This window comes from Candoia aspera, chromosome 1 (genome assembly GCF_035149785.1).
Source record: "Candoia aspera isolate rCanAsp1 chromosome 1, rCanAsp1.hap2, whole genome shotgun sequence".
Classification (NCBI taxonomy): domain Eukaryota; kingdom Metazoa; phylum Chordata; class Lepidosauria; order Squamata; family Boidae; genus Candoia; species Candoia aspera.
Genome location: NC_086153.1, coordinates 191,113,717 through 191,132,663, shown reverse-complemented (window position 1 = coordinate 191,132,663; position 18,947 = coordinate 191,113,717). Strand labels below are relative to the sequence as shown.

The following is an 18,947-nucleotide window of genomic DNA, read 5'->3' as shown; positions in this document are numbered from 1 at the left end:
TAGCCTCAGGTTAAAAAAAAAACATGTAAGACTATAGTTGTTTAAAGATCTCTGCACCCCTCTACTGGCTACATTAAAACCAATGCAAGCCAATATTGTATAAATGTAATTATGCAAAGTAGACTTACAATGTGCAAAATTCCAAAAGCCAAATGGATCAAAAACTTGCTTAAGGCAGTAAGGATAATGAAACCTTCTGGTGTGATAGTATCCTAATGGCATTTTTCAGGTATTCGCACTAAAATCTTTACAAACTATCACAAATACCTCTCCGGATTTATGGTTCAACATTTGTGGGCAAGTTTGCCTATGGCATCTATAAATTTAAAACAAATATAGCACAAACCCTTGATGATTCCCTCATTTTTCAAATACTCACAGCGCCTGGTTTCCTAATGTTGGGTACCTCGTAATTCCCCAAAAGAAGCCCAGCTTTCATGTGCTCAGTGCTGTATATATAACAGTGCAACATGTTAGAAAGCAAGAACCAAAGTTTAAAATACCAGAGGCCTAGACAGAAGAAGGAATTAAAATCCTTGGAAAGCATGACATTCCTAAGGAAGTACAGAAACCTCATTCACCCTCAATTCACAGGTATAAGCAGAAGAAAAGGAAACCACCTTGTATGGGTTCATCTAGCTCAATAGTGTCTCCAGTGGCAAGGCAGTAGTATAGCAGCATGTAGGCCGAGATCTTTCTGAGCCCTACCTGGAGATACCAGGAACTGGATGTGACGCCTGTGCATGGAAAGTGCTATCTCTCTTCTTTCATTTATTTGTTTCCTATGTTTAAGATGTGTACAGTTGCACACCACTACAAGAATCAAGTTAAATTATGCTGGGATATTCCAGAATTGTTTGTTACAAAAACGGGTATATCTATTAGGGGACAAATAGTCAGTTGTCTCAGAAGAGCTTTTAAAAGCTACACATAGTATATCCAGAAGGTACACACCCATCTGGAGCACATCTTTTGAACATTATACTGTACCATGATCTGCTGAAGAATACAAAAGCTGTACCTTCCAATAATTCAAAGCTGCCAATTTTTCTCAATTTAACAGCATCGCTATAGGATCCTTGGCCACAAGATGGAGTAGCTGTCTAATGTTACAAAATTTACTGGAATACTGAGAACCAAGAACACTTCTATTTTCAGATTACAAAAGATACAGGATCTTAGTATTGTGCTTTGAGTTTTTTCCAAATTATTTATTTTTTTTACAAAGCCGCTCTTTACTGAAGAGTATGATTACATACTTCAGCAAAGGATCGTTACCTTGTCGTGGTGCTGGAGCTTGAGCAACTCAATGATGCCATGAGCTAAACCGTGAAGGGCCACCCAAGACAGGAAGGTCATGACAGAGAGGTCAGACTAAATGCGATCCCTGGGGAAGGTAATGGCAACCCACCCCAGTATTCTTGCCGTGAAAACTAAATGGATCAGTACAACCAGAGATATGTCGGTATACCATCGGAAGATGAGACCCCCAGGTCGGAAGATGGTCAAAATGCTACTGGGGAGGAACAGAGGATGAGTTCAACTAGTCCCAGACGTGATGACGCAGCTAGCTCAAAGCCAAAAGGATGGCTAGTGGCCGACGGTGCTGGTGGTGAACGGCGAATCCGATGTTCTAAGGATCAACACACCACTGGAACCTGGAATGTAAGATCTATGAGCCAGGGCAAATTGGATGTGGTTATTGGTGAGATGTCAAGATTAAAGATAGACATTTTGGGCGTCAGTGAACTGAAATGGACTGGCATGGGCCACTTCACATCAAATGACCACCAGATCTACTACTGTGGACAAGAGGACCACAGAAGAAATGGAATAGCCTTCATAATTAATAGTAAAGTGGCGAAAGCAGTGCTTGGATACAATCCAAAAAATGACAGAATGATCTCAATTCGAATTCAGGGCAAGCCATCTAACATCACAGTGATCCAAATATACGCCCCAACCACAGATGCTGAAGAAGCTGAAGTAGAGCAGTTCTATGAGGATCTGCAGCACCTACTGGACAACACGCCTAAAAGAGATGTTATTTTCATCACAGGAGACTGGAATGCTAAGGTGGGCAGTCAAATGACACCTGGAATTACAGGTAAGTATGGCCTGGGAGAACAAAACGAAGCAGGACATAGGCTGATAGAATTTTGCCAAGACAATTCACTCTGCATAACAAACACTCTCTTCCAACAACCTAAGAGACGGCTTTATACATGGACTTCACCAGATGGACTACACCGAAATCAGATTGACTACATCCTTTGCAGCCAAAGGTGGCGGACATCTGTACAGTCGGTAAAAACAAGACCTGGAGCTGACTGTAGCTCCGATCACGAACTTCTTCTTGCACAATTTAGGATCAGACTAAAGAGATTAGGGAAGACCCACAGATCAGCTAGATATGAGCTCACTAATATCCCTAAGGAATATGCAGTGGAGGTGAAGAATAGCTTTAAGGGACTGGACTTAGTAGATAGGGTCCTGGAACAACTCTGGACAGAAGTTCGCAGCATTGTTCAGGAGGCGGCAACAAAATACATCCCAAAGAAAGAGAAACCTAAGAAGGCAAAATGGCTGTCTGCTGAGACACTAGAAGTAGCCCAAGAAAGAAGGAAAGCAAAAGGCAACAGTGATAGGGGGAGATATGCCCAATTAAATGCAAAATTCCAGAGGTTAGCCAGAAGAGATAAGGAATTATTTTTAAACAAGCAATGCGCGGAAGTGGAAGAAGACAATAGAATAGGAAGGACAAGAGACCTCTTCCAGAAAATTAGAAACATTGGAGGTAAATTCCAGGCCAAAATGGGTATGATCAAAAACAAAGATGGCAAGGACCTAACAGAAGAAGAAGAGATCAAGAAAAGGTGGCAAGAATATACAGAAGACCTGTATAGGAAGGATAACAATATTGGGGATAGCTTTGACAGTGTGGTCAGTGAGCTAGAGCCAGACATCCTGAAGAGTGAGGTTGAGTGGGCCTTAAGAAGCATTGCTAATAACAAGGCAGCAGGAGACGACGGCATCCCAGCTGAACTGTTCAAAATCTTGCAAGATGGTGCTGTCAAAGTAATGCATGCTATATGCCAGCAAATTTGGAAAACACAAGAATGGCCATCAGATTGGAAAAAATCAACTTATATCCCCATACCAAAAAAGGGCAACACTAAAGAATGTTCAAACTATCGAACAGTGGCACTCATTTCACATGCCAGTAAGGTAATGCTCAAGATCCTGCAAGGTAGACTTCAGCAGTTCATGGAGCGAGAATTGCCAGATGTACAAGCTGGGTTTAGAAAAGGCAGAGGAACTAGAGACCAAATTGCCAATATCCACTGGATAATGGAAAAAGCCAGGGAGTTTCAGAAAAACATCTATTTCTGTTTTATTGACTATTCTAAAGCCTTTGACTGTGTGGACCATAACAAATTGTGGCAAGTTCTTAGTGGTATGGGGATACCAAGTCATCTTGTATGCCTCCTGAAGAATCTGTATAACGACCAGGTAGCGACAGTAAGAACAGACCATGGAACAACGGACTGGTTTAAGATTGGGAAAGGAGTACGGCAGGGCTGTATGCTCTCACCCTACCTATTCAACTTGTATGCAGAACACATCACGCGACATGCTGGGCTTGAGGAATCCAAGGCTGGAGTTAAAATCGCTGGAAGAAACATTAACAATCTCAGATATGCAGATGATACCACTTTGATGGTTGAAAGTGAAGAGGAACTGAGGAGCCTTATGATGAAGGTGAAAGAAGAAAGTGCAAAAGCTGGCTTGTAGCTAAACCTCAAAAAACCAAGATTATGGCAACCAGCTTGATTGATAACTGGCAAATAGAGGGAGAAAATTAGAAGCAGTGAAAAACTTTGTATTCCTAGGTGCAAAGATTACTGCAGATGCTGAATGCAGTCAGGAAATCAGAAGACGCTTAATCCTTGGGAGAAGAACAATGACAAATCTCGATAAAATAGTTAAGAGCAGAGACATCACACTGACAACAAAGGTCCGCATAGTTAAAGCAATGGTGTTCCCCGTAGTAACATATGGCTGTGAGAGCTGGACCATAAGGAAGGGTGAGTGAAGGAAGATCGATGCTTTTGAACTGTGGTGTTGGAGGAAAATTCTGAGAGTGCCTTGGACTGCAAGAAGATCAAACCAGTCCATCCTCCAGGAAATAAAGCCAGACTGCTCACTTGAGGGAACAATATTAAAGGCCAAACTGAAATACTTTGGCCACATAATGAGAAGACAGGACACCCTGGAGAAGATGCTGATGCTAGGGAGAGTGGAGGGCAAAAGGAAGAGGGGCCGACCAAGGGCAAGGTGGATGGATGATATTCTAGAGGTGACGGACTTGTCCCTGGGGGAGCTGGGGGTGTTGACGATCGACAGGAAGCTCTGGCGTGGGCTAGTCCATGAAGTCACGAAGAGTCGGAAGCGACTAAACGAATAAACAACAACAATGATTACATAGGCTATTCTTTACTTTTGTGGTGCTTCCATGATGTTAGATGCACTGTTGGTATTATCACCAACATAATTCACCATATGGAGAGGTGCCAAATGTTTTTTCTATAGTCAAATTTATTTTATTTCTTCCACTTGCTAAAGGAAATTTGAAAAATACAGACACTTTTATTTTCTGATGACCTATTTGTGGAAGGCAAAAAGGGAAATATGCCACACAAACACACATACTTTTTAAAAAGCCATATACCCCAAATCAAAACTTAACTGTGAAATAGAGAGAAATTGTAGAATTGGTCCAGAGAGCAGGGTTTCCCTGCTGTCTTGTGTAAGGTAGGATAAAGGGAAATGCTGGCTTACATGCTGAACTACAATATCCATAGTTCTCTAGCCAGCCTATGCAGAGCATCAGGTCATGGAAGGCTGTATCAGAAACTTCTGTCAAAGTATACACATAGCAAGACCAGGTTGGCAGGGCAGAGTCCAAACTATGTTTCACTGTTGGCCAAGGATCAAGGGTCACACAAGTTAGAGATTCACATTTCCAAAGCTATTTTTCCTAGAGATGTTACCGAATGAGGAAACAACAGGGACAAACTGCTTTTTCTGCTTTTCTACTTGACATATTTCTGTAAGTTGCTTTTCCTTGGGAAAAGCAAGCATCAGGCTCCTGTTATTTCAAATGTACTGTGCATCCTGTGTCCTGCTAGAGGACACCTTTCCCCTTCACACTAGGAACAAATGTGAGCAGATAAAATGTTCAATTAGATAAGGTAATAAAGAAATTCTCACAGTAAGAACAACAGTGGGCATCATGGCCTTTGAGCAAAACAATCCACAGGGGCCAAAGGCAAGCAGCACTTGAGGTTTCTTCCTGCCAGAAGCAGATGATAGATTTTCCTCCCCTCCAGTGGCCTGTAAGAAACCAATAAGTAGCTCCTTAATTCCTATGGTGGGGAGGGAATCATTAAGAAGGCAATGCCTGTCTTGCTACAAGAATATTTAGTACCATTTCATTTCACTGTGCAGATTCTTACATGGAAGAACGGAAGGTATTTTGTTATACACAACTGGATGGTGATGGCTTAAGGGATGGAAAATCCTGGATCTTTGGAATTTCCCCACCTAAGCATCAAAAGTGTGAACAAAAGAGTTCTTGGAGAACCCCAAAAAGCATGGAAGACAAAAAATCTAATCCTTTGCTTCTTTACTGCACTTCTCAGGAAAATCCCTCAAAATATGAAACACTGCAAACTCTTCAGAACAAACTTTTTTCAGTTTTAAGATTTCGTTTGATTAGAATTATGACTTGTAGAAATAAATTCCAATTAGAGACATCCCAAGGTAGAGAAGTAACTAAAGAATATTCCTTTGGAAATAACAAAAACTTTTATGATTTCAGAATGTGTTTCCAACAAGCAGTGACCAGAAATAACATGGAGTATTTGAGATGCCTGTAGAGAACATGTCCTCCATTCTCAGCAGTAGGTAACTCAATGGTCTCCAGATATTTTGGAGTACAGCTCCTAGCAGCTATGAACAACATTGCCAAGAGGCAGAGATCACTGGACATACAATCCAAAACATCTGTAGGATTCCATACTGCATGTTCCCTATTTTAAAGAAGCAGATATAGCACCTGGGGCTCATGGATTAATCTAAAGTGCAGAGCATTAAAGGCTTCAGTTGAGCTTCTAGGACAGATCAGATAATGAAGATAAACTACAATAATCTGGGAGAGGTAAACTGAAATCTCTTGGCTCCATTAGCTCCATGCAGAGACAGGTAAGAATATTTCTATGTTTATTGAACTTTCTTATTCAGTTACATTACTAAATTACTGACTTGTGCTGTTTTACAGATGGAATTCTTCCAAAAAAAACATGAAATATACAGGATGAAAAACAGAGCAAATCTGTTTTACTTTACTGTTCCTTATCACCTCCTCCAACCCCAGTCAATTACAGGCAGAGATGAATATGAAGCCTCCAGGTTGCATTGCCATAGTGTCTCTAGCTCAGACAGTTATCCAAACCCACAAACCCATCTCCAGGATAACCACAGGGAAGATCACTCTCCAGAATTTTCTCTCTCGTTTTTCCTCAGAAAGAACAGTCAGTGAGAATTTTCTCGGCAGGGTTGTTGGGAATCTCTCCCTGCATTTACAGAAAATGCCTGGAGGGAGCCAATACCTTCCATATTCTAGAGAAGCCTGCCTGCTCACCATGAATAATTTCTGGCCAGGCATTTGCTTTCAACCGGCTGAGGCTGAATTCCACTCTCCCCCTCATAATTCTCTAAGGGACCATGGGATGTATAACTTTTGCCTCCATCTTCGCCTTACTCCTTGTCTAATTTCCCAACTGGCCATACCTTTCCTTTAGGTCTCCTTGCTGCTGCAGAAGTTCTCAGCCATTAACCTGTTAAATAGGTGAACAGTAAAATCCTGAAATCTTGAATTGGGATCCCATCAGCCACTGTGCTAAAGATATGCTTCCAGTGGCTCAAGATGATTGCTGGATGAACTGGATAAGCCTTACTGAATCAAAGAGTGTTATCATAACACCTTCATAGTGATTACTGGTTGGGGCAGGTTAAGATGCTGTTGCTCTGGAGTGGGATTCTATTTGGTAGAGTTTCTTTTTAGATATGGATAGATGTTCTACAACAGCAGCATGGACTTTTGTAAGCTTCGAGTTAAAACCCATCCCTTTCCTTGAGATGGGCCTGATTCAGATCTACTTGCTATACCAGTCCTGTAATTGATGCAGCTGATTTTCCCCAGCTGCTCCCAAGGGAAGGAAAGAGTAAGCCCATGGATCAAGGGGGTCAGGAATATCTCCAGAGGATCAGGGGGACTCTGGATATAGGGGTCAGTCCCTATATCCAGAGTCTCCCTTTTTGGGGGGAGATGGGCAGTGATAGAAATTTGAATGAATGAATGAATGAATGAATAAACAAACAAACAAACAAACAAAAAAACAAACAAATAAATTTCTCTGTGGTCTTCACAAGTCCTACCACTTTGTAAAGAACTATTTTGTAAAGTTTATATAATCAGAGTAAATAAGAACTATAATGGAACAGTCTTGTCTCTTTAAATTTAGATCTGCCTTTTCATGTACAAGGTCACGATCCATTTTTAAACAGCAAAAGAGACATCAGGGTCATGAACTCTTCTCACACCTGCTGCTTCCCTCCTACCCCTCAAGCCTCCCTTTTCCTCTCACAGTAGATTCATTCAAAGCATCAAAATTTGTATGAGGAAAAAGTAGTATCATGGGAAGATTAATTCTGAGAGGTAAATTGCTGGCAAGAAGGCAGGTTAGCAAAACCTTCAATGTTCTCAGTGCCATACTATCCTGACCTCAGCAGCTGTATTTACTACTTTTGCAAGGCGGAAATTGATCAGTTCTTTCTGAAATTGTTCATCGTCACATGTGAACTTCAGCCTTCAGGTCCCCAAATCATTTTATCTGCTGAAACCAATTTACCAGCTAACAGGTCCATTTTGTTTTTTTGAAATTCCAAGGGTTGGAAAATTACTGTGGGTAATTTCCAGTTCAGTTTGCACCTAGCACACACCCAGTCAGTCCCTATATCCAGATCAGAACAAGCACATACATCACTCAGTACAGCTACTCTTAAACATCAGCAAACATCAGAAACAGTTAACTGGCAAAATGGGACAAAAAGTAGGTAAAAGCAGTATCAACAGGCAAGAATTTACATTATCTGTATTTCTTTATATCAAAAGGCACAGAATTTTCCAGAGTTGCTGGAAACACTACTATTAGCATAGACACTCCTGAAAGGGCCTTTGGCTATTCCAGCTTTCATTCTTTTTTTGTATATACAACAGGAGAACAGAGATGGAAAGTGGGACATCATAAAGAACAATAACCTCATTTATTAGTGATTGGAAACCCCTTATGGACTTTTTGCTGAAGAGAACTTGTGATTTATGGGTTTGACAATTAGAAAGGGAAATTTTGGAAAGAGGGAAATTATGATGTAATCTTAGGGAGGACAACATATAAATGCATTTATAATCATTGTTAAGATCAGAAGCCGCTTCTTTATAAACATTTCTTTCTATTTTCTTTCCACTTTCTTTTTCTTATTTCCTTACTTACTATTTTTCTTTATTTTCTTTATTTCTTCCCTAAATTTTGTATGGTTTTTATCTGGTTAAAAAATTCTTTAATAAAAATTATAACAAAAAAAAAAAGGAAAGTGGGACATCAGGGGATTCCCCCCACTACTCTGCACCACTGAAGAAACAATCTGGTGGATGGAGAGATGTATCCAACGTTCCTCTTCTCAACTGCTCCATGCACCAAACTGTACATTGTAACAGGTTGCACCACTGCACATTGGTTCACGCTTTGAGTCCCAATGCTGCTCTTCATCTGCAGGAGTTGTCCCTGGGCAGTGGCTTGATAAAGGATCTGCCACCATATTATTAGTTGGGTGCACCTAAGAACCAAAATTCATAGTCTACTTTATCATACATTCTTTAACCTGTTCTTCCATTTCAAATTTCAGCAAAAGTCTATACATTTTAGCAATTACATGTTCATCATTGGTATACAATTGCACTTCAAATTCTGTCTGTCTTTGCTCCATACCATAAGTCTTTTTATCCATTTTAAATCTTTCTGATAACTGTAAATGGGGAAACCATTGACAACTATATCTTTCTGCCATTAGTTGCTCTCTTGATTTAATTTTATATTCCCCTTGGTGATCCTCCAATAATTCCTGGTACGTTAATCATTTGTCTTTGCCTGTTGTTTCTCTTCTATAAAATGTTTCTTGTACTGAGATCCCAGAAGTGTTTTCGGGCACAGCCTGGGTTTATGTCTATTCCATTTTCTCAATATGGCATGTCTAATCAAATGGTTTTTAAAATCTACATTAACTTTAACTTTATTGTACCATAAATTCCATGCCATCCAAATCAGAGGTTGTGCTCTTCTAACTCTAAAAGCCTTTTGTTTCTCAGCAACATCCACTCTTTCATCCAGACCAAACAACAAGCTGCAAAATACAATTTCAAATCTGGTAAACCCAATCCTCCCCCTTCCTTTGCATCTTGTAGCACTTTGTATTTAACGCACGTTTTTTTCCCTTGCCATACAACTTTAGATATATCTTTTTGCCATTGTTTGAATGGTATATCAGTTGTCAAAATAGGTATTGTTTATAACAAACACATCATTCTAGGGAAAACATTCATTTTTATCATAGAAATTCTCCCCAAATTCTCCCCATTCTCCCTCCCTTTAATGTCTCCCATCTTAACATGTCCTTCTTAATTTCATTCCATATCTTAAGATGATTATTTTGAAATAACATACAATTGATATTTGTCATAATAATCCCAAATATTTTACTTTTTTCTCAATCTTAAAACCAGTTTTCTCCATCAGTTGTATTTGATCTTCTACTTTCATATTTTTGTTAACATCTTTGTCTTCTGATTATTAATCTTAAAGCCTGCTACCAAAGTTCTTTAATTTTCCCATTAATGCTTCTACTCCCTCTAATAGATCCTCTAAAACTACCACCAGGTTGTCAGCAAATGCCCTTAACTTATAAGTTTCTGAAACTTGTTAGTCCTAATAAAATTCCTAGTCCTGTGATTCTGATGAAAAGAAGCACCAATACCATTATTTTTATTCCTTAAAAAAAAACAAAAAAACACTACCCTCAGGAAAAAAGTTGCATCCTTGAAAAATAATGGGATTAAGTACAGCATACAGAACATAGGCACAACATTTCTATCACTGAATTTTAGACAGTAACTGCCAATCTTGCTTTTTGGTACTCATTCCTGTTTTTCAATCTATTGAAAAATAAATACTCAGCAACCTAATGCAAAATTAAGGGTCCCCCATGTGAGGGAGATGAGCGGTGATAAAAATATGATTGATAGATAGATAGATAAATAAATAAATAAAATGTATATGAAAAACTAGCAAGCAAAGCAGATAACAAGAAGACCTGGCAATGGCTAAGAGCAGGAAAGTTAAAGAAAGAAACAGAGGGGCTAATTCTGGCAGCACAAGACCAAGCCGGAACAAGAACAAATGCAGAGAAAACCAGAACTGAGAAGACAGCAACAGACAGCAAATGCTGCCTCTGCAAAGAAGCTGAAGAAACAGTGGACCACCTAGTTATCTGTTGCAAGAAGATCACACAGACTGATTACAAACAACGGCATGATAAAGTAGCAGCAATGGCGCATTGGAATATCTGCAAGAAATACCACTTGCCAGCAAGCAAGAACTGGTGGGACAACAAAATAGACAAAAGTAATAGAAAATGAAGAAGCCAAAGTGCTCTGGGGTTTTAGAATTCAAACACCCAAGCATCTGTCACACAACACCCCAGACTTAACAACTGTTGATAAGAAAGACAAAAAAGTCTGGATAGTGGATATTGCAATACCTGGAGACAGCAGAAGAGGAAGAACTGGAGAAAATCACAAAATATAAAGACCTACAAATAGAAGTCAAATGACTGTGGCAAAAGAAAACAAAGATAGTACCAATAATAATAGGCACCCTGAGTGCAATTCCAAAACATCTGGAGCACCACTTTAACACCGTCGGCACTGAGAAAATCACCATCAGTCAATTGCAAAAGGCTGCTTTACTTGGAACAGCTTACATCCTGCAACAATACCGTTAATATTATTAAACAACAACATCTGCCTATCCCAGGTCTTTGGGAAGGACTCAGAAGGTGGACAAAAATGCCAAATCCAGTCTAAATGTTTGGCTGACTGTGCGACCAACAATAATTTATATGCTGCTCAACACCCAGCAACTCTGGTCAGTTGGCCATAACTTATGGGCTGTAAGATGACCATAAACTAGGGGGACACAATACAAAATCAAAATGTAGCAGGAGAACTATAACCCAAAACAAAGCTTAGATCCATGTGCTCCCTCTCTTTCTCTCCTGAACAGTTAGAAGGAGACTTTCACTTATATTCTAGAGCAGGGTTTCTCAGCTAGGGTTCCATGGAACCCCAGGGTTCTGCGAGAGGTCACTAGGGTTTCCCTGGGAGATCATGATTTAATTTTTTTTTCAGATTTGGGCAACTTCACATTAAAGAGGTAAGTTTCATTCTTTATTTTTAGTTTAAGAACACCGTTAATGCATATAGACAGCCCTACACATGAAATGAATATAATTTTGTAACTTCTGACCTATATTTGAGCCTGAATGTGCAGGGGTTCCCCAAGGCCTGAAAAATATTTCAAGGGTTCCTCCAGGGTCAAAAGGTTGAGAAAGGCTGTTTCGATCAACTACAGCTTGTCATGGTATCTGGACACAGAGCAATCAATTAGTCTTACCTATCATATGACAGAAGCCAATATCAAAACAAAGTTGAAGCTAACATAACAATAACAAAGATTAGCACGTTTAGAAGACCCTGCACAGAAACAAACTTTCCCATCTTTGCCTTATGGCCACTCCAGATAAGGAGAGAGGACAAGGCACAAAGGACAGCTTTGTAAAACTAAGCTATTACATTCAAACAGAGTCAAAAGAGGTTGGGAAGGGACTTGAATGGAGGAATTAGCATTCCAGGAATTTATATTCCATTTTGCTCTCTCACATATTAAGTTGCTTATTGTCCTGACTAAGCAAGAACCACACCGAGACAAGGAAGAAGTCTCTAGTGCTTTATTATTGCTATAGTAGACAGAAAATCCTACCCAACTGAAGAAGCGTGGGAAAACCCAGACAGATAAACCCCCCAAAGTCAAGGCGGGTCTGTTCTGTGTCTCTTTGAGTGACAGCTCAAACTCTCTAAACTACGCATGCGTTTTTGCCCCTGGATAGTGGCCCCCTCCTGCTCACCATCAGTACTCATGACATCTATATAGTACAACTGCCCTGAGACTTTGGAAAGCTAAAAGAATGACTAGCTTCACATACTGCACATATGTGGCTGGTTTAGTCTGGGTTTAGCCACTGTTTGTGAACCATAGTTAGTAGCTTAACATGGTATATGAACCCAGTCAGATGAGACTCTGGTTTAAAAATAATAAAGGCTTGGTATAATATGTGAACCCAGTAAATCTTATAAGAAATCCATTTGTGTCAGTATAAAAAATTAATATTGCAGTGGTACTATAAAGTAAGACTCTGCACTATTTGGTTCATAAGTGTTTTGGAGCACAGTACCTGCTATTCACTAAAGTGAACTTATTTTTTTCAAGCTTCTATGGCAGCCTGAAAAAATAACTGTGGCTTTAAAAGTCACATTAACCTTAGTGAGTGGATTCCTTAAAGCAGAGACACTATTTTTTCAGGCTTACATACAGTAGATAACTGAAAAATGTAGGCTGCTTTAAAGAACACCAGAAGGACATCTTCTGAAGCCCTTCTATAAAGTATTGCCAATTCTGTTACAGCTAGATTTATTTGTATAGGATTATAAAGCATCATTAGTTCTAAAAAAATTGCACAGTTCATTTCTTCTCCCTTTCACAAATGACTTTGTGTACCTAATAAAGCAATGGAATAAAAATGGCATCATATAGGTAGAAAAGTGCTTAGTTAATGCAGCACAGTATAGCATTTCCTAAATGTTTTTCCCAGTTATGCAAGAAGTATAGCCACTACTTTGCTCACTTTGTAAGGAAATCTGTTCCTTCTTTTCAGTGCTCTTGGCCAATGAACAATCCTAGAAACAGCTGAAATACACACTGAGGAAGAAAGCTCTCAGTACAGTATGTGGAAGAAAAAAAAACACCTTCCCCTGGGAATAGTCATACCTCATAAAAGAACAAATAGGATACCTGGGTTTTTCATGTAACTGTGATTGTTGGAACAAAGTGGGAATTTTGTAATACTGTATTCCAAAATATCTTATCATAAAAAATCAGAATTTTTTCTATATTTAAAAGCTGCCTTGCCAGTGCATGAAGATAAAGTACAACACTGTTATAATAAGTGGTGCAGAATGCAGGGCAGAAGCTAAAGAACTATGAGTCCTGTCAGCTTCCTTAGATAACCCATTATTGTTATGACATAGGGGGGAGGGAGGAATATTGCATGACAACTTTGTTACTGTTATCCAGTCTCAACCTGTGTTGGGAGTCTTCTCAGGAAAATGTGCATGAGTGGTAGGGGAGAATAAATTTGTTAAGGAATGGAGACTTCTCTGGTCTAGGTATGTACAGTGTTAAGGAAGATTGCAAGTATTCATTTCTGATTCCTTCCGATGCAGCCTCTTAGATCAAGCTTTGGCGTAAAGGCAGTAAGGTATATGACAGCTCAGAAATTAATACTCTCTTTTGTATTATAAGGAACTCTTTTGTGAATATGGCAGGATTACCTGTGTACTGCCCAAAGAGCACAATCTAAGGATTGGCTGCAAGCTAGATTGTGATATTACAGGTAGTCCTTGGGCTACGGCAGCAATTGGGACTGGGATTGCCATCACTAAGCGATGCAGTCATAAAGCATGACATCACATGACCACATCACTTAGCGACAGCAATCCTGGCAGTCTCAGTTGCCATCGTAACTCCAGGACCACTTGGGTCGTTAAGTGGGAAGAGACTGGATCCCAGGCAAGGAGTGTGGGGGTGCTGCGGGGGTTGGGGGGTGCCACGGGCAGGCACTAGAGTGTGGGCAAGCCAGTGAAGGCTGCGCGTGGGTTGGGGGAGCCTGGGGGAGGCGGTGCATGGGCAGGGGAGCTGCTGCAGGTGGGTACACACTACAGAGGGTAGGCAGGCAGGCAGGGGGGTGCTACAGAGTACAAGATCCCTGACATCTCATACTTTGTAGCAGGCTCCTTGGGAGAAAAAGTGGTGGGAGCGACTTACTGGAGTGACTTTAACCTTCCCTGCTGGCTTCCCCATTCACTTTGTTTGTGGGAAGCCAGCAGGGAAGGTCACAAATGGCGATCACATGACCACAGCTAGCTGCAATGTCATAATCGCAAGCCGGGCACCTGACACCCAGATTGCAATCATGTGACTATGGGGGTGCTGCGATGGTCGGAACTTCAAGGACCGGTCATAAGTCCATTTTTTTCAGCACTGCCATAACTTTGAACCGTCACTGAACAAATGGATGTAAGCTGAGGACTACCTGTATATGTTTGAAGAAAGCTATAGGTATTTAATTATTAAATCTGTATCTTAATTTTTCTTCCAAAATGGCATTCAAGAGAACCAGCAATTCTTTGACCTGCCTTTAACTGACCAAGAGCACCTCTCTCATCTGGTATTTGTTTTCTGCCATCCAGTTCGTAACTGATATCAGACACTGTATTAAGAGTAACAATTCCTAGAATGATAGCCACAGATGATATTATCTAGATGGTACGTTTATACATTGAAAATAGAAATTTCGCAAGGTCAGAACTTGGTAGATCTATTGCTCAGGCTGCTCAGTCACCAGAGGTGCCATTATTGTATAACGCTATCAGACCTTATTAAATGTGCTCAGACACAATATCTGTCTTTCCAGAAACAAGCATGCAGTTCAGAGAGCATTTGTGCAGCATAAAATCCAAGTGAGATAAACTTGGTGTTTTGTTAGCTGATAGAAAAAAAGTGTTTGATTAACAATATCAAAGTAAAGTGAACTCCACCACCTAGCCAGTTACTGTATATCCATTTCTCCCCATCCCCACTACAAAATAAATTCCCTCAGACTCTGACTCTCTATAGAATATCATCAATATTTTCAAAATGAAGCAAAGAGATCTAGCTCAGTGCTGTAACCTCTGCTATACCTGTAGAAGGTTCCAAGTTTAACCCTGAAATTTCCAGGTAGGGGAAGGTCAATGTAAACAATACTAAGTTCGATGGACTAATGGCCTGGTTCTGTGTAAGTTTCTGGGATTCCTCTTTGAGAACACTGAACCCTTTCCTGACAAACCATCTGAAGGTAGAAAATTTATGAAAATACTTCGTTATTCTGGTTTGCATGCACAATGAGCCTGCTGCACCACATCTGTCCATTTTTTTCTTTTATGAGTTTTTGAGCAACGTATTGCACAGCAGAAACACAGTCATGTTCCGTGACAAAAATCCTATGTAGTGTTTTAGTAATTTATTGGACATATTTGGTAAGACCTAAACTGCAGCTTTGCTTTTTGCCACCTGAAAAAAATCTTGCTGACACTTTGTTAGTGACTGCTTCTTTTAATATATTTACTGCTCTCCCAGAGCTTGATGTAACATACCCAGCAGAGAACAGTGGCAAACTTTTCAGATTATCTAGTAACACAATTGTAAATTCAAGAACAGATAGAGACCAGAAATAATAAGGCCCCAGAAGATTATTAAGATTTTGTGGCTGACTCTCAAAGATGGAGTATGTAAGGTTTGTTTTATTAGTTATTAAACAGATTACTATTTAAAAGAATAACAGGGGTTCTGTGAGAATATAGTTTTCGGGCTAGAATTCAAGAAAATCCTGGATATGTGTTGATATATTCATCCAGTTCACTTCTGCTTGGCTCTTCCCATTTGTGTAGCGGGTGGGAACTAACCAAGATTTAGAAATTGGGCATGGTGCTTGAATCACAATCCCTGTCTTCTTGCACCACTCACAAGACAGAATGGCCAGTCAGGTCTTACCAGGCTAGAAGAAGTCACTGACTGGCATGGAGAAGAGAAGAAAATGGGAAAATCAGCCATTGGTCTTTCACTTGCCATGAGAGTTTCCAGTAGTCATACGAAGTCTCTTCCAGCAAAGATAACAGTGCATAACATTGTGGCACCATAACATACTACCACATTTACTATGCGTAAGCTTTTGTGAAGTCACAAGTCACAGTGGGAATTAACTACAGACAGTAACATTAGAGTGGTCTAAATTCTTCAGAATGCTCTCCCATACATTCAAAAGCATATCTTTTGAAGAATACATAGTGCCGTAGTGACCATTACTAAAGCAATGCTACTTTGTTGCCTCAGCAGGTAGCAGCACCTGGCTGAACTCTTCTGTGCTTGGAAGGAAAGCAGGGTGAGATCTGGTTAGTACTGGTTAGATGTAAGAACCACCAGGGAATACCAGGGCTGCAGGTTAGACCAGGAAGTAAAAAAACGTAACAGGTGACAACAGTGGCAAATCACTTCTGTACTGTTGCCAAGAAAATTGCATGGATATGTCAAGATTGGAAGAAGTCACCTTCATTGTTTTATTAATAATCACTATCTATAAATAATTCTTGCTGTCTCTCACCTCTATTCCTTCCCTTCTCAACTGCATCTTTGTCCTAAAAAAGTAGTCTTTGCCAGCTGTTAGATGAAATAGACTCTGATCCACATGTTACGCTATTAAAAAAAATGTGACAAAGGTGTCACAAATATCTTTACTGTGTTAGCTATATCAACCTATCACAGAACTTCTACTACAGTCACAGGAAATCTCATCTACAGTCATTAATCTATACATATGCAGGATCAATTCACAATGCAAGGTTGATGAAATAAATTCAACATAACCATCTTAGCCTTAGGCTAAATTATTTCCAAATATCTTGATAATTTCCAAATATATTTCTATGGTTATATTCGGAATCCCTCAGATGCTTACCGGAAACTATCTGTAAACAGTGAAATGAAAAAGCCAGACACTCTTGTAAAGAGCACAGGCACAGATATAAAAACTATCGGAGCAATTAGAGTTTGAAGATAAAAGCATGAGAAAACACTTCAGTTGTTACTAAATTCTTCATTACTATGGTATCAAACTGATCACATCAAAATTATAAATATGAGAAGTACTATCTCTACAACATTATGTAGAAAGACATTAGGTATAAATTATAACTACGCAAAATAACTCAGTGGAAAACAACCCCAAGTTAAGAACTACTATGAGATATTTATGTAATGAAATCTGCTTCCTCAAATGATAGCGTCAAGATTATTTTACTGTTACCAAGTGCTTTTTAATTACTAAGTTAGAAATGTGTGCAATTAAGCTTAATAATTAGTTTAAATAAATTAATATGCCAATATATAAAACTTGGCCAGATTAATATTTTATTTACAGGAACATGTTCTTGCTGCTAAAAACATACATAATCAAAAACAAATGGTAAACACACACACTCTCTCGGTATATATATACATAAATACACACACATACACACACTCACAGTGTGTTTTTACCATTTGTTTTTAGAGAGAGAGCGATGCTTTTTAATAAATTGTTTAATAAATTATACACAAATGTTTGCATCCTCACTTGCCATTTACTGTATCTATTATCATTCCTTCTGGAAGAAACAGAAAATTAATTAATTAATTAATTAATTAATTTTTAGAAAGCCAGCCTTTTGCTGCATGAACAACAACTTCTCCTTGACTTCCCAGCAAGGCAGAGAATGAACTAAGCCAGCTGAGGTGCTTCAATATTGCTTTGAGCGAATGGATGCCCACATGCCAGCATCAATTTTAGCTACAAGCCAGAGTGGAGCGAATAGATTGTATGAGAGAGATGACACAGTTTGTCTGAAAACTCTAGGGCTTCATACTGCAAATGCCAATCAACCACAAAACCTTGACAGCGACTGAAGAAGCAAGTACACACCCACAGGCAATGCCTGGAGTAGAAACAATGGGTGAGAAAGAAGGAAGAGTCTTATCTTGCTAATGGCCAACCCAAGTGAATCCGGAACGTTCAGCAAAAGAGAGGACGAGCGCTCCCTCCAGCCGCTTCCATCCCTTCAGGGCCGCCTCCCTTTCTATTTGTCTACCGGTGGAGGGAGGGAGGGGAGGTGAAAGCTCGTACTCACCAAACAAGGTGAGAGCCATCGTCTCGGCTCCGCTAGTCGCCGGATGGCGTCGGGGGCTACTGAGCCAGACCGGCGGCCGGACCGGAGCTCTGCGGCGCTCCCATCAGCGGCACGCGCCGAGGCGGGGTGACAGCAGCAGCAAAGCAACAAAAGAGCAGCAGCAGCAGCAGCAGCCGCCGCTGCCTTAAAAGTTATCGCCGCAATCGCCCGAGCCCCTTGCTGCTGACCAGGGGAGTGTGGGAAAAGCGGCTCGGATGCCGGGGATGGTTGCGGCGGGAGACGTTGCGCCAGGTCCCGGGAGGCCCGGAGGGGAAAACTTCAGGAGCCGCAGACAGCTGTTGCCTCGCCGAGCGGCGCGTCGCTCCCTTTCGGACGGCGCTGCTCCCACCCACTCCGGCTGCAGCCTTCAAGCTCTGGTAGCCATCTTGCTTCGCCACATGACCGGCTTCTCCTCCCTCCTGCCTTCGCGGCTTGCAGTTCCCTGAATGGGTTCCCATGGCAACGGGGATTCATGGGCCACCACCTTCCTCCATCTCTAACCTTCCATCACCCCACGGAGAGGCAGGCGCTGTCAGCTAAGAAAGACAGAAGCGTATGGACAGGGTCAAGGCCTCTCCATGGGACTGCAGTCTAGTGGTTTTGTTTTTATCATTGAAAGAATGCAAAGAGAGGG

At 40.5% G+C, this 18,947-nt stretch overlaps 1 protein-coding gene across 1 annotated transcript in view; it reads right to left on the bottom strand.

The window, feature by feature from the left end:
- CHN1 (chimerin 1) overlaps positions 1-18,698 on the bottom strand; it is a 115,408-nt gene extending 96,710 nt beyond the window's left edge. The window contains exon 1 of the mRNA XM_063318154.1: positions 18,275-18,698. Coding sequence (XP_063174224.1) covers positions 18,275-18,293 — 19 coding nt within the window. The 5' untranslated portion in view covers positions 18,294-18,698. The remainder of the gene's footprint in view (positions 1-18,274) is intronic.
- Between the last annotated feature and the right edge of the window lie 249 nt (positions 18,699-18,947).